This window comes from Diaporthe citri (assembly GCF_014595645.1).
Source record: "Diaporthe citri strain NFHF-8-4 chromosome Unknown scaffold_1, whole genome shotgun sequence".
Taxonomy (NCBI): Eukaryota; Fungi; Ascomycota; class Sordariomycetes; order Diaporthales; family Diaporthaceae; genus Diaporthe; species Diaporthe citri.
This window is the reverse complement of record NW_025064846.1, coordinates 2,239,157-2,254,029: the sequence shown is the minus strand read 5'-3', so window position 1 is coordinate 2,254,029 and position 14,873 is coordinate 2,239,157. Positions and strand designations below refer to the sequence as shown.

Here is a 14,873-nt window from a genome sequence, read left to right as displayed (position 1 = left end):
CTGGTCATTGATGCCTCGTAGAGTAATGCCCTCGACGCTTCCGAAGATGATCCAATCTTCCAGAACGGCCGTCTTCCTTGTGGGTATCCGTGAATCCCAACGCCATTATACGCCGTGCCCCTCAAACGCCGAAAAATGAACCGCCAAGTGTATGACTCTTCGTATGGAATTGTTCCTGATCCCGCATCGACTCAAGGCCGTTTCGTGCCCCGGATGACCTGGTCCAGCTGTCCCTGAACCTCGTTCATCTCGCGGATCGCATCCTGCCGCTGCGCGTCCGCGACACGAAGCTCCTCCTCTAGCTCCCTTATGCACCGCTCCTGTGCCTCCGCATTGTTCTCGAGCCCCGGGAGCGAGGATATGATAAACTCGATCTGCTGTTCCTTCAAGACCAGGTCGCGCGCGAGCTCAATCTGGCCTGCTTTGAACTCCTCGGCTGGGATCGGCGTAACTGTTCCGAGGGATCGTTAGACAACAGGCAGGAGATACCAATTGGAGGTCGTGCGATCAAGGCTCACTTTCTTTGCGGTCCTCCTCCGGCTTCACCTCTCTGACCTGGTCCTTGGGGCCCAGTATTTCGCGATCGTGGTATCGGTGGAGGAAATGGATGCATGCGACGAATTGTTGCGCCAGCTGGGACTGCGCTTAGTACACTGCTCATTTTGGAACGGGCTGAGCCTTACCTGATCGACGGCATCCTGGAGCTGAGTTAATCTGTCACCCATCTTTGCAAGCTTGCTAGGAAGAACAGGAGGGAAATGCTGTCGCGGCTTGTTCAAGTTGTCGGCTTTGATGCACGCCAGTTTACACCCCACGCAGTTTGGCAGGGGTGCTTGAGTGACGTTGGCCCTAGCTCCTTCTACGCATGCTGCAGTGGGCACCTGGACTGAACAGGGGCGCGCAAGAGCGCGACTAGAAACCAAATTTATTTCCGCCCTGGAAACATATCCGTGGCAGAATTCACCAAACAAACGACATGTCACGGTGATGATAACGATCCCACGGCATGGGCTGAGCGCTCAGCATTCGCGTCTGCTGGGACGCATAAAAAACACACAATTTGCCCGGGATAGCAACTCCATTGGCCTCAGCATGGACACCCACCAGGCTCAACTCAACTTTGATCTACCCAGACCCTCCAACCAACAACCACCATGATCTGCCCTCATTCCTCGCATACGCCGACAGGTCAGGGCTCGACCAAAAGTCCACTCTCTACGTCGGCACCCATTACGAGTACACCGTTGCCCAAGTGCTCTCCCAGTACGGCTTCTACCTGAAGAGGGTGGGCGGCCACTCAGACTACGGCATCGACCTGCTCGGGACATGGACCGTCCCATCCTCCAAGGAGCCACTACGGGTCTTGGCCCAGTGCAAGGCCATCGCGAGGAAGTCGTCCCCGAACCTGGTGCGCGAGCTGGAGGGCGCGTTTGTCGGCGCGCCGGTCGGGTGGAAGGGCCACGGGGTCCTGGGCGTCTTCGTCACCGAGAAGCCGGCGACCAAGGGCGTGAGGGACTCGCTCGCGCGGAGTAGGTGGCCTATGTGTTTTATCTCGTGCACGAGGGCGGGGCACGTCCAGCAGATGCTGTGGAACCGCAGGGCTGAGGAGGAGGGGCTGGAGGGCCTGGGGGTGGGCATGCGGCATGCCGGCGGGGACGGGGAGTCACAGCTGTCGATGCTGTGGAAGGGACAGCACGTTGTGCTCGAGGATGTGAACAGGGGCTCTGAAGTTCACCGGAAGGAAATGCGAACTGAATGAGATGCAAAGATCACCAACGTGACGTGGCTCGATAATGCACGAGAATGTTTTGATCATGGCGTTCAATACGCTTATGGCGAAGAGCCTTGTTAACAGAATACATATGACTATGCTTTCGTGCCAAACGTATGCAGTGTGTACTAATTCAAAGTGCCATCACCTCCCATTTGACGATGCTTAACTCCAGGATACTCCCTCACGAGGGTTTGTAACGACGAACACGCGGCAGACAAGTGCTCATGATCAGGCCTTGGGAAAGCCGTGCCTGCAGATCAAGCAATACAGACCTCGTGCTCAAGGCCCAAATGCCTGTCATAAAAATGAGGACAACATAACCGAGAGATTTGCGGTCTTCAGTCGTCCCACATCGCCGCCTTCGCCTTGGCAGCCTCCTCCTCCATCCGCCTCTGCGCGGCCTTCTCCTCCTCCCTGCGCTTGCGCTCCTTCTCGCGCACGGCCTTGTCGTAGTTCTTCTGCTCCTCCGTCAGCTTGGGCGCCCGCATGCCCAGTGCGCCGGCTATCATCCTCCTCGCGACGGCGTCTGTCTTTTCTGGCCGGGCCGCGGGGGCGCCGGACGATCCTGCCGATATGTGGTAGCCCCCGGACGGGTCCGCGGACGAGAATGCCCCTTGGCCGTAGCTCGGGGTGACGGGTGTCGGTGGAGGGGCGGATGTCCCGTGTGGGTCTCCCTCAGAGGGACCCGGATTGCTGGTCCTTTCTGTTTCGGTTTCGGTGTCAGAGGAAAGGTCCTCGTCTTCCCAAGAGTCGGCGACCGGCTCCTTCTTTGGTGTTGGCTTGGCCGGTTGTTTGGCGTTCTGTGTATCAAGCGACAGCTTCGAGACGCTCGAGGCCACATCCTTTGCATCTGCGGAGGACATCTTGGGGAGACGGTTGTATGTATGTGTGTGCGGCTACACAGGGCTTTGGAGCGGATTGGAACAAGTTGCACGCTTAACACACGCAGCAACAGAGAGAACTGGCGTCAGCAGGTGTATATCCGGAAACACTGAGGCAGCGCAGGCCGCGTGCTTAGATATAGATGTGTCTATATATATATATATATATATATATATATAGCACCCGATATAACCTAGCCAAGTGACGAGGTGGGCTGTGATACTGGCGCACTCGATAGACTGAACCGAGGGCGAACGTGAAGTGAGGTTCACGTCATGCAGGAAAACCCGAGGGGTTTATATGTCAAGTGGCTTCCGGTCCAGGAATACGAGGTCCCGCTTTACAGATCACTGCGTCGTCCGTTGTAACAAAATATGGTATTGAGTGCGTGAGGTCGATGTTGCTGGGTGGTAAGCAGGCACAATTCGGGGGCTAGATGGATTCCGAGGTTGCAAGAAGTTGGTGTTATATATTTGGGTAGCTAGGGCCCCTGCAGGTGGCTCGACTGTGGGGTGTGGACTGAAATCTGGGGAGCTTGGTGGTCTAGCCTCGCCTGGGACTCGATAAGATAGAGCGCACAGGGATCCTCTACAAAAGGCCCGAAGGAGTCGGCCTTGGTCCAGTGTCAGCTGCCTACGGTAGTATGCTTTCCATAGCAGCATCTCAAGTGGACAGGCTCACATTGCAGACTCTGCACTTCAGACAGTGCTACAGGCCAGGGAAGTCCTATTTTGATCGTGCGAAATTGTTAATGGTCGTCGTATGAGTCGCGCTAGTGACGCCATTGAAGGCCAGAATTGTGGAGGAACGTCTGCCGATAGTAAGAGCCCGCAGGATTTCTGAAGGTTTTCATGTTACCAGCGAGGGGATACCGTCTCTAGGCTATCTTGGAGAATACAGTAGGCTATTCTGCGAGACTCCTCCTTTGTTTCAGCATTCTGGACGAGATTATCATATGAGAGGTTGTAGTACATATCTGCAGCAGTTGTCCCGTACCAGGTCACTCCATTGCAGGTTTATCCGTAAGGCAACAGGCTAGCTATCCCAGAGTAATTTGTAGTCTAGGTAAGTTGTCACATAGCCTCGGCGCTGCCAATGGAGTGGCGGGCGGGGTGTGGGTTGAGCAGAGCCTGGCTCGTGCGCAGAGACGGAGCGAGGTCGGCAGGGTCGGGATCAGCCGAAGTAGCCACCGATGGTGATGACGAAGAGAGTAATTTTGTCATCCAAACCCCAACGAGCACGGCCAACGGTCGCAATAGCCGATAACAAAACTCTATCCTTTCCTGCTGCACTGCCATTCCTTTTTCCTTGAGATCTTGACGAGGCCGTGGTCAACAAGCTCGTCTCTCAATTCTCCACACTCGCGCGGGTACGGGTTGTCCGTAGCCTTCCTATTCCACCAGCAATGCTTCTCCGACAACGAGTCTCCAGGCCAGCCACGCCAGGCCAGCTTTCCCGGAGCGTGCAAAGGGCGTTTACAGTGTCTCCTTCGGCAGGACTCTCATCAAATGCTTCAAGCCGCCTAGGCAGCAGGCTCATTCCCAAGTCTCAGATTCCGAGGTCAAGCCCTCATGCTGCGACGAGGTCGACATTCTCCACCTCCGCGATACTCTCCGACAAGAAAGGAAGAGGATTCTTCGACAATACGATTGAGCCTCTCTCAGAAGAAGAGGCGAAGGCAAACCTGAAGAAGCAAACTGAGGAGCTAGAAAAGGAGATCAGTGAGGCCAAATCGTCGAGCGCCGACGGCCCTGCCAGCGGTGAAGGCAAATCAGACCCGGCAGACGGCAAAGGCAGTGCTGCCGGCGGTGCGGCTGGATCTGGATCGGGCAGCGATGGATCGGGAGACGGGGGCCGCAAGGGCCGGAAATCAGAAAGAGCTTTGCAAAAGCCAACCGTGCCGGATGTATACCCCCAGGTCATGGCGATTCCGATCGCCAGGAGGCCGCTCTTCCCCGGCTTTTACAAGGCGATTACGATTAAGGATCCCAACGTCGCGGCGGCCGTCACTGACATGATCAAGCGGGGGCAGCCTTACGTCGGAGCCTTCCTGTTCAAAGACGAGAACGCAGATGACGACGTTATTCACAATGCGGATGATGTGTACGATACGGGTGTCTTCGCTCAGATCACGAGTGCTTTCCCCGTCCACGGCGAGCAGAACAGTCTGACGGCCATCTTGTACCCACATCGACGTATCAAGCTGTCAACACTGATTCCACCAGGGCAGAGCGATGCCAAGAAATCCGAACCCACCGATACCCCTTCTCCAACCACGAATGCGACTCCGGAACCAGAGCCAGAAGTAATACCAACACCAAAGCCTACCGAGGAAGATGCTTCACCTGATAAGAAGGGTGATGTCGTGGCCAGCTTTGAGGAAAGCGCTGTTGCCTCGAAGGCAGACGGTAGCGCCGAGAAATATGAGCCGACATCATTCCTGCGAAAGTACCCAGTCAGCCTGGTCAATGTCGAGAATCTGACCGACGAGCCATACGACCCCAAGAGCCCGGTCATCCGCGCCGTGACGAACGAGATCGTCAATGTTTTCAAAGAGGTTGCCCAGATGAATAGTCTGTTCCGCGACCAGATATCGACCTTCTCCATGAGTCAGTCCACTGGCAATGTGACGGCCGAGCCAGCCAAGCTTGCCGATTTCGCTGCTGCTGTCAGCGCTGGAGACTCGGCGGAACTTCAGGAGGTCCTTTCAAGCTTGAATGTTGAGGAGAGGATGCAAAAAGCACTCGTCGTTCTGAAGAAAGAGCTCATGAACGCGCAATTACAGTCGAAAATCACGAAGGACGTAGAAAGCAAGATCACCAAGAGACAAAGGGAGTACTGGCTCATGGAGCAGATGAAGGGCATTCGTCGCGAACTCGGCATTGAATCTGACGGAAAGGACAAGCTGGTCGAAAGGTTCAAGGAGAAGGCTGATAAACTGGCGATGCCGGAAGCCGTGCGCAAGGTGTTCGATGACGAAATCAATAAACTCGCACACCTCGAGCCAGCGGCGTCTGAATTCAACGTCACAAGGAATTATTTGGACTGGCTTACGCAGATTCCGTGGGGCCAGAGGAGTGCGGAGAACTTTGAGATCCAAAACGCGATGAAAGTGCTGGATGAGGACCACTACGGACTCAAGGACGTCAAGGACCGCATCCTCGAATTCATCGCCGTTGGCAAGCTGCGTGGCACAGTTGAAGGCAAGATCCTGTGCTTCGTGGGTCCGCCGGGTGTGGGCAAGACCAGTATCGGTAAATCAATTGCTCGAGCACTGAACCGCCAGTACTACAGATTCAGCGTCGGTGGTCTCACAGACGTCGCCGAAATCAAGGGCCATCGGAGAACATACGTTGGTGCACTCCCCGGCCGGGTCATTCAAGCTCTCAAGAAGTGCCAGACTGAGAATCCGCTCATCCTGATTGATGAGATAGATAAGATCGGTCGTGGATACCAAGGAGACCCTTCGTCAGCACTGCTCGAGCTGTTAGACCCGGAGCAGAACAGCTCATTCCTGGACCACTACATGGATGTGCCTGTTGACCTATCAAAGGTCCTGTTCGTGTGCACAGCGAACATGACTGATACCATCCCGAGGCCCCTACTTGATCGTATGGAAGTGATCAGGCTTTCCGGTTACGTATCCGACGAGAAGATGGCCATTGCGGAGAGATACCTCTCGCCAGCTGCCAAGGAACTGGCTGGCCTCAAGGAGGCGAACGTCAAATTGTCTGACGAGGCCATTGAGGAGCTTATCAAATCATACTGCCGAGAGTCCGGTGTGCGAAACCTGAAGAAACAAATCGAGAAGGTGTATAGGAAATCTGCCCTGAAGATTGTCCAGGACCTCGGCGAGGATGTGTTGCCAGAAGAGAAGGCTTTGACCGACGAGGGCAAGGCAGCCTTGGAAGAGTCAGAAAAGGAGAAGAAGACAGCAGAGTCAGATCCTGCGTCAGCCGCGACAGCTTCCGAGAAGGAGACAACCGAGCAGCCCCGCGTGGCATTGAAGGTGCCCGATACTGTTCAGGTCACGATCGACAAGGACAACCTGAAGGACTATGTTGGACCACCAGTATTCACCTCTGACCGGCTCTACGATGTCACGCCTCCAGGTGTCACAATGGGCCTGGCTTGGACGCAGATGGGAGGTGCTGCGATGTACGTCGAGTCCATCCTGCAGTCTTCCCTGAAGCCCAAGACCACTGGCGCACTGCAGATCACTGGCAACCTTAAGACGGTCATGAAGGAGTCGTCAACGATCGCTTACTCGTTTGCGAAATCGTTGATGGCCAACAAGTTCCCTCAAAATCACTTCTTCGACCACGCCAAAGTGCATGTGCACGTCCCAGAGGGCGCGGTGCAAAAGGATGGACCATCTGCCGGAGTGACAATGGCGACGTCCCTGCTCTCACTTGCATTTGAGACACCAGTGGACCCTACAGTAGCCATGACGGGTGAGCTGACGCTCACTGGCAAGGTGTTGAGGATAGGCGGGCTACGAGAGAAAACTGTGGCAGCACGACGAGCCGGCTGTAAGATGATCATCTTCCCAGACGACAACTTGTCAGATTGGCTCGAGCTTCCTGAGGTAAGTTGTCACCCGGACAAGCTGCCCTACCCTTTCCGAGTTGACTGCAGATGCTAACGTTACTGCTCCAGAACATCAAAGAGGGCATCGAAGGACGGCCAGCGAGCTGGTACAATGAGATCTTCGATCTCATCTTCCCGAATCTCGATCACGAAAAGGCCAACACCGACAAGGCCTCCCAGTACAAGGGCCCCGACTCCAATGACGGCAGCAGCAGCAAGGAGGAGGGCAGCGAGAGCGAGTAGAGTCAGCCGTCGTGGGTAGACACCATCACCGGGCACACTTGATTAGGCAGTTTGGCATACCACATAATTCTAGACCATACAGGCAGAGCATTACCGGCGTGCGGCATGACTTCATCTGCTTTGGGAAAAAGGGACAGCAGCCTGGCTGTCAGACTTTAGATGCAAAAAAGGGGGACGAGTGACGAATGCAAATCTCCCCTCTACGCATTGACAATAGATGTATATTACAACACCGGCAGACGTCAAGGATTCTGTCGGACAACATTTACTGGCGATGTACCAATAGCACAGAGAAGATGAAGACGGGTGACCTCCATGTTTCACAGGCACAGACACTTGCACTACCTAGAGTTGGGACGGCCCAAAGGGCGCACCTTTGCTACGCCATCTGTCCCCCCCCACCCACCTGGCTCCTGCCTAGGCCTAAACCACAACCATCCTGAGCTGCATGAAGCTGAAGCGACTGGACGTCAAGGCCTCTGAGATCTGTAGCCTTACCCGAAACCCAATTGCGCACGCCGTCGTTCAGAGACAGACACACACAGGTGGTAATGGAGGGCGGACGTTCCTCCCCCAGGCCCGTTGGGTTCGCAGCTCTCGTGGTCGCACGACGTTGGGCCGTGCAGCTAGAGCAGCAGCAGCAGCTCGTTCGTGCTTACGTGGGGCCCAGGCCAGGCAGGCAGGGCAAGGCAAGGCGACAACCTGCTCGGCTCGGGGGTCGCGACGAGACGCAGCAAAAGCCGCTCCGTGTCCCCTCCTTCGTCCCATGATTTCTCTCCTGCACCGCGCTGCTGCACATGTGGTTTATTATTAGGTAGCGCGTGCAGGAGTGTACTGTAGGTACCCTATGCGCTACAGTAAGGCCCAACCAGCACCTTTTCTTTACCCCTTCGGTGCCCAACCAGGGCGAGGGTTTTGCCAGGCGGACGTGTCGGCGCGGGCTGTCGGCGAATCGATTTCGTTAGATGGCACTGCCGCTCTTCTTGTTCACCTGCTTCTGGTGGTGCTTGGGACGAGTGGACGTGTGGGTTGGTGGGCCCAGGCCAGCGGCACCCCACAATGCGTGGCCGCAGGTGGGCTGGTCCTGCCCACGGGGTTAGTGGGCCACAGCATGCTTGTGTGGGTTCTCTGTATGTATGTGCGTATCATGTATAATAAAATGGGGGTGGAGGCGGAGTCTCTTGCTTGCCTCGGCCGTTGCAATTATAACACAGGAAAAGCAGTCGTCCGGGACGTCGTAACAAAGCAAAGCAAAACAACGGAGTGCTGGGTAAGATTAGCCGTTGAAGAAGACTGACTCCCCCCCGCCCGTGGATTAACAGGCCATCCTTGGACGGGAATGATAGACGATCGCGCGGGTCGTCCCTAAGCACTGCTGCCCTAGCGTTGCCGCGCTCGCCGTCTGGGAACGGGAGATTGGCATGCAATGCCTGTCCTGCCTGTCCGCCAGAAGCAATCACCTGACGGGAGCGCTCAATGCTTTCTTTCTCCCTTGAACCATCCATCGCCCAGCTAGAGCCCAATCGGGAGGGGCCCTTGCCCGGCCCTGGGCAATCGCGATAACACGAGGTGATGGCAGCGATGAAAGGCGACGCACACGATGGGCGTCCCCGTTGGAATTTTCGCGGGACTATTTACTGTATGTAGAGCGACGGTTTTCTGCGAGCCAGTCTCGGCTCGTCAGCCCCACCGCGCCATATGACGGTCTTTTGCATTGATGCCCAAGGGACTGACTACCGCTACCGCCGGGGCGGTTGCTCGATCAGTCAGCCCGCTTTGTTCCCCCTGACAGGCACGCTGCCTTGGGGCTGGCTGATGTTGCGTCTTTTTGGGAGGCATTTGGCTATTTGGTCTAGACCTTCCTCATGCCCAAAAGGCTGGCACCCCCGTGCGAAATGTCTTGCAGCAACGGAGGCTGTTCCGGCCCAGAGACAGGAGGCAGGCGTGCCAGATGCGCCGGCGCCAATAATTGTGGCTCCGTGGGACAGGGCTGACACGCGCGCTGCTGCTTGGACATGCCCGTTGACGGAGCCACATTTTTTTCCCTCTTCGCGTCAGAACATTAGTGGCATCGTGCATCCACAACGATTGCGGGCCCGGCATGAACTCGCCTGACTGACGTCAGATCGGGTGAGTCGTTTGTGCTGATTCCGTGCAGTCCGCAATGTACTTTACATTGGGTTCCCAGCCGTCGACGGCCGCAGCCAGTCTCGGCCCCGTCGGATCTGGGCTGGTTGTCGTGAGTCTGAGGCTTGCCGGAAACTTATGGCTGATCTGCGCCCGTCTCCCCACCTACGGGCGTGGCAGGAGGAAACCGTGACTGCGGGCTCCTGCCCCTCGCCGGGTCTAAGTCGAGCCCTGGCTGTCGGCGTCATTGGCTGCGGTCGGGCTGCATCCCAATCAATGCGCTGTCCATTGGCCTATCACCTGCCCCAAGCAGCAAATGCGAGGCCTGGGTGGGTTATGTGCCCATGCTTGGGGGCCACATCTGTTCAGGCACCGAGATCGAGGTCGAGCAAGATGATGCCACGGGGGGGGGGGGCTAGGTCATGATGGACGCCCTGTTTTTCTCCGCGTGGAAATTCGAGTCGAACACGGTGAGACAATGGAATCGTATGCCCAGGGGAGCGGTGAGAGACTGACTGTGAGGCTCAAGACCCGGAACCAGGGGTGGTCTGGCATGTAGGTAGATCCAACCGGGGGCAGGGGGGTGGGTCTTGATAGCCGAATACTAGAGGTACTGGACGGCTTGGCAGAGGGACGCGGCAGACTACGTAGACGAGATAGCTACTGTAAATAGGCATGCATTCTGGATGGATACTGCCCGGCCGGATCTTCGGCAGCATACAGCCATCATCTTGCATGTGCAATCAATCAGTTCATCCCGCTCTGGCGGGACGGCAGCTGGAGAGCATCGCAGGTGGCGATGGAGGGCCAGTCCAGCGTGTTCCTGTGAGGCCGTATGGACGCAGGTTTGGGTTCTGATATTCTCCCAAGTCTGCCCCAGCAGGGTCAATGCTGTCTGGCATCCTCGCCTTGGTTCGGCCGGGTCGTGTCTAGGGTCGTGCCTAGAGTGACGGTGACAGGGTCGCGTCCGGGGAACTGGTGATGGCGGCCATGGCCCATTGTGGCTTGGGTCGGTGTGTCAGGCACAAGTGGTGACATGCCTGCGTGCCTACATAGACCTGGGCAGTGTGTCGCCGGCCGGACGATGTCATGAGGTAGACACTGACTGGCGACGGAGGAGGATGCGGTCCCAGTATTGCTCTAACACGTGTGCGACCCCACCACTCTGACCCTTGTCCTGCTTCCCAAAGTTCCCCTGTCCCAAGCATCCCAACCCGCACCACGGCCGAGCTTGCCAGCCTCCCCGGTCCAACTTGGCCCCCCCAGCCCAACCTCCGCGGTCGACTGGTTCTTTGCTACCCCTCCATGCCCCATGCTCCCTCCTCCTCCTCCATCTCCATCGCATCGTATCGTCCCTCCATCGTGGCAGGGGTCGAGGGTCCCAGAAAACAAACTGCTCAAGACGCTGCGACCTCGCACGTCCTCAATGCCCTGCCCTGCCCTGCCCTGCCCTGACCGCCAAGCTCCAAGCTCCAGAGCACCACGCTCTTCAGGCCGGCGAGGAATTACAGAAAGGAAGACGTCCATCCTCTCTCATCCAGCACTCGTATACGCTTCTTAATTCTCTCATTCTCTCGTCTCTTCCCCCTCTTATTTTATCCCTCGGCAACGAAACTTTATTTTCTTGTTGCCGCTTACTCGGAGCCCAGCAGCCTTTGCTCCCGTCCGCCCTCTCTACCATCGTTGTTATTATATGTCTGTGCCCCACACAGTAGTACACTTGACTGTGTCTCTCGCCTGACGGCAGCTCCAAGGCTTGTTGGTCAGGTCATCGAAGGTGTGATAGGAAGGCCGCGCAAGGTTCGACCCGCAAGCGTTGCCTCAGCCACGGATTTCCTGGACCTGGTTGTCACGCAAACCTCTCCACTATTATCCTCTGTCGTCCTCAACCTCCTGCCTGCTTTCCTGCCTGTGCCGCCGGCCAGAAATTGCGGCCACTTTTGTGCACCTAGGACCGGCTGATCACATACAACCAATGCCCGCATGCGCGCTCGATGCAGCTGGTCTCCCTAGCCCCTCGTCCTCACCAGCCTGCTGAGGCCCTGCCTTTGAGCCTCTCCACTCGGCGGCCGCGAGGCAAACACTTAGGAGGCCGCAAGACACAGCAGTCCGAGGGCTGTCCCGCCACTGAGACAGTCTCGACGCCATCCTCGGCTGTGTCTACCTAACGTCGGCCGGCTTGCCGGCCACCACCCCCGCCAGGCCTTGCACGAGGGTTCGGGGCTCATGAATAAGATATCATAGCCTCTCGCTTCTCAGATTTATCTGTTCACCTTCCAGCCCGCTTGTCTCGTTGTCCAACCTGGACTGCCTCTGACGACTCGGCTATCATGGCTCAAGCCAATCCTGCGCAGCTTGAGCCTGCCGCAGCTGCCGATCCTCAGACCAAGCAGCACAGCATGTGGCGGAGGCTATTCGGACAAGGCAACGGCGCAGCGGGCGTCTCGGAGAAGCTTGCGCATGATCCAGCCCCAACAGAACAGAGTGAGGACGAGCCACGTTCGGGTCTGATTCGGAGAGTCTCGCGAAAAGTAGTGCCTGGCTTGCCCAGGACACAGACTTTCAAGAGGCAGCAAGATGAAGTCCGTAACAATCTTGAGCCTGTCGAACCAACACCGGTCGAGAGAAGAGCCGTCTCCGTCGACAGGCGACTGCATGCTTCCCAAAGCGGTAGTCACCCCGCTGACCCTCGAACAAGCGCGCCTGACTTCATCAGGACTGACGAGCGCACGTTTGCTGTGCCTGCGCCGTCGATACCGAGAAGTTCTGTGGATGAGAAGATGCTTGACATCCTTGGCGAAATAAGCCTTGATGAGGGTGTTAGAGAAGACGACCCACCTGCGCATGAAGCTGAGTCCATCAACGACACAGCTTCCATGACCACCTCGCAATACGATGCCATGATTCATGAAGAGTTGGAGCGGATTTGGATTCTCAATCTTTCCATGCATTTCAGGGACAAGTCTAAGAGGGAGAAATTCTTTGTCACATATCGCGAAAAGAATGTGCACTGGCGGAGGGTGACCATCTCGCTGGACTACCGAAACGCGCCCGACAACTCGCTCGAGATGGACCTACTCTATACCAAATTCCAACGTGACAAGAGCGCCAAGATATACGAGGCGATCAGAGAGAGCTTGGTCGATATCCAATTCTACGACACCGTGACCAATCTCAAACTGCAGACAACAGACGGACGGCTGCATGTGCATGTCGTTGAAGACATTAATGTCGGCTACTCATCCTCCCCCACGACCCGACCACAATACTGACAGCCAGACAGGAGATAATTCACTATCCCACGGTCCGAATGATCCAGCACCTCGGATGTCGACGCATAAGGGAAAGCAGCATCGATTTCGATTCCCACATGTCCGGCTTTGTGTATAAAGTCCGAATCAGAGGTCAGACGCTGATCAAGAAGGAGATCCCTGGGCCCGATACAGTCGACGAGTTTCTTACGAGATCAACGCACTCAGCCGGCTGTCCAATTCTCGCAACGTCATTGCTTTCCACGGCGTCATCGTGGATGACTATGGCGAGCACGTTAAGGGCCTTCTCATCAGCTACGCGGAACAAGGCGCACTGATCGATGTCCTCTTTGATCATGACCACAGTCTCCCGTGGTTTCGACGAGAGAGGTGGGCGCGGCAGATTGTGGAGGGTCTCTCTGAAATTCACGAGTCGGGTTTCGTGCAGGGCGACTTCACCCTCTCTAACATTGTCATTGACGATGAGGACAACGCCAAGATCATCGACATCAACAGGCGAGGATGTCCTGTGGGCTGGGAGCCACCAGAGGCGACCCCGCTGATTGATAGCAACCAGCGTATATCCATGTATATCGGTGTGAAATCCGATCTGTATCAGCTGGGGATGGTGCTGTGGGCTTTGGCCGAACAAGAAGACGAGCCAGAGGCCCATGGCCGCCCGCTGAGGCTGCAAGAGGGGCTGGACGTGCCGGAATGGTACAGGACAGTTGTTAGCATTTGCCTTGCTGACGACCCAAGACACCGGATGCAGGCGATCGACCTGTTGCGAATGTTTCCTCAGCGGATAGAGACTGACGCTCCACGACGAGTGCAGCCATCGATATCTGTTGACGATGGCCACTCGGTTCAAGAATACGTTGTCGATGGATACCAATCAGATGGTCGGCCGGTTATCAGGACAGTCCAGCCACCACCGGAGTGGTCTCATGGAAGTAGCGTGGGACACACATATGTCAATTCACCCACTGGGATCTCCCGCGAACCTTACTTCTATCCAACCAGGGGGCGGTCTCCACCAAGCCCAATGCCTAGCAACCTGGGCTATGGTGAGCGGAGGTACAATCCACCCTGGTCACGGCCAGCGGAAAGCAGTCCCGACCGAACGAGGACTCCGACGGAGAGTGACGTCGCCCCGGACGAGGTTGTCCGAGCACACGCTGGGCAGGACGTGGCACCTGAGAGAAAGGGTGATTTGCAGCCGCCCATACCGGAGTTGGTCGTAGGGGATGACTTCCTAGTACCAATGCAAACACACGAAGCGCCGCTCCACAATGAGAAGCAGGAGCCACTGGCAGATATAGCGGAAGCTGTTGAGCCGCCGACAGTACGCCCGCCAAATGCAGACCACTTGGAGAAGGAAGCACCGTTGGAATTGGAAAATGACAACAGTCGGCCGAGGGACACGGGCAAGGAGGCAGCATCAAAAAGCATGAGAAACGGTGTTCATGATGAGACCAACACGCACAACACACAGAAACAAAATCCTCTTTTTGAGAGGTCGGGGAATACAGAACCCGAAGCCCCAGGGAAGGTCGCTCTGGTCCCTGGTGAGGCAGAAGTACAGACACAGAAGAGCACGAGCCAAGTCATGGTTCCGAGGGAAGCTAAGGGGGGAGAAAGAGTCGACAGTGCGGTCGAGATGACGATGCCGCAACCACCACAGCTGGCAGAGCTCGGGGTCCGTCCGGCGGCCCGTCACGGGTCGTCGGCTTCGACTGGATCTGCCAACGTTCCGGCGGAGTTCCTGGGCATCGGGTCAGGCCACGACGCCTCGGACGCGGCGCTGACGCCGGTGGGTTCTGGCGACATCGACGAGGACCTGGGCATTTGAGACAGCGTGAAGCTCCAAAATCATGTTAGACGACAGCGATGAAACGACCAGACATGACAGTTCCATCTATTTTCTTTTCCATCTGATAACATTTTCCCCTTCATATTGTCTGTATTTGATTGTAGTTGGACGGAGAGGAGGGGAACTCGGCTCG

General features: G+C 56.5%; 5 protein-coding genes across 5 annotated transcripts; 3 read left to right on the top strand and 2 right to left on the bottom strand.

Annotated features, from left to right (window-relative positions):
- Nucleotides 1–191: 191 nt before the first annotated feature.
- Nucleotides 192–725, bottom strand: INS49_000585 (uncharacterized protein; the record flags this gene model as incomplete). The annotated part of the gene is made up of 3 exons (XM_043161422.1): nucleotides 192–451; nucleotides 519–633; nucleotides 684–725. 3 exons carry the CDS (start codon nucleotides 723–725, stop codon nucleotides 192–194), a joined length of 417 nt encoding a protein of 138 aa, XP_043029928.1.
- Nucleotides 726–976: 251 nt separating this feature from the next.
- On the top strand, nucleotides 977–1,759 carry INS49_000584 (uncharacterized protein; the record flags this gene model as incomplete). The annotated part of the gene is made up of 2 exons (XM_043161421.1): nucleotides 977–984; nucleotides 1,108–1,759. 2 exons carry the CDS (start codon nucleotides 977–979, stop codon nucleotides 1,757–1,759), a joined length of 660 nt encoding a protein of 219 aa, XP_043029927.1.
- A 353-nt stretch (nucleotides 1,760–2,112) lies between these two features.
- Nucleotides 2,113–2,637, bottom strand: INS49_000583 (uncharacterized protein; the record flags this gene model as incomplete). The annotated part of the gene is made up of 1 exon (XM_043161420.1): nucleotides 2,113–2,637. One exon carries the CDS (start codon nucleotides 2,635–2,637, stop codon nucleotides 2,113–2,115), a length of 525 nt encoding a protein of 174 aa, XP_043029926.1.
- Nucleotides 2,638–4,061: 1,424 nt separating this feature from the next.
- Nucleotides 4,062–7,489, top strand: INS49_000582 (uncharacterized protein; the record flags this gene model as incomplete). The annotated part of the gene is made up of 2 exons (XM_043161419.1): nucleotides 4,062–7,244; nucleotides 7,316–7,489. The coding sequence occupies 2 exons, from the start codon at nucleotides 4,062–4,064 to the stop codon at nucleotides 7,487–7,489; spliced, it is 3,357 nt and encodes a 1,118-aa protein (XP_043029925.1).
- Nucleotides 7,490–11,946: 4,457 nt separating this feature from the next.
- On the top strand, nucleotides 11,947–14,719 carry INS49_000581 (uncharacterized protein; the record flags this gene model as incomplete). The annotated part of the gene is made up of 3 exons (XM_043161418.1): nucleotides 11,947–12,822; nucleotides 13,082–13,584; nucleotides 13,891–14,719. 3 exons carry the CDS (start codon nucleotides 11,947–11,949, stop codon nucleotides 14,717–14,719), a joined length of 2,208 nt encoding a protein of 735 aa, XP_043029924.1.
- Between the last annotated feature and the right edge of the window lie 154 nt (nucleotides 14,720–14,873).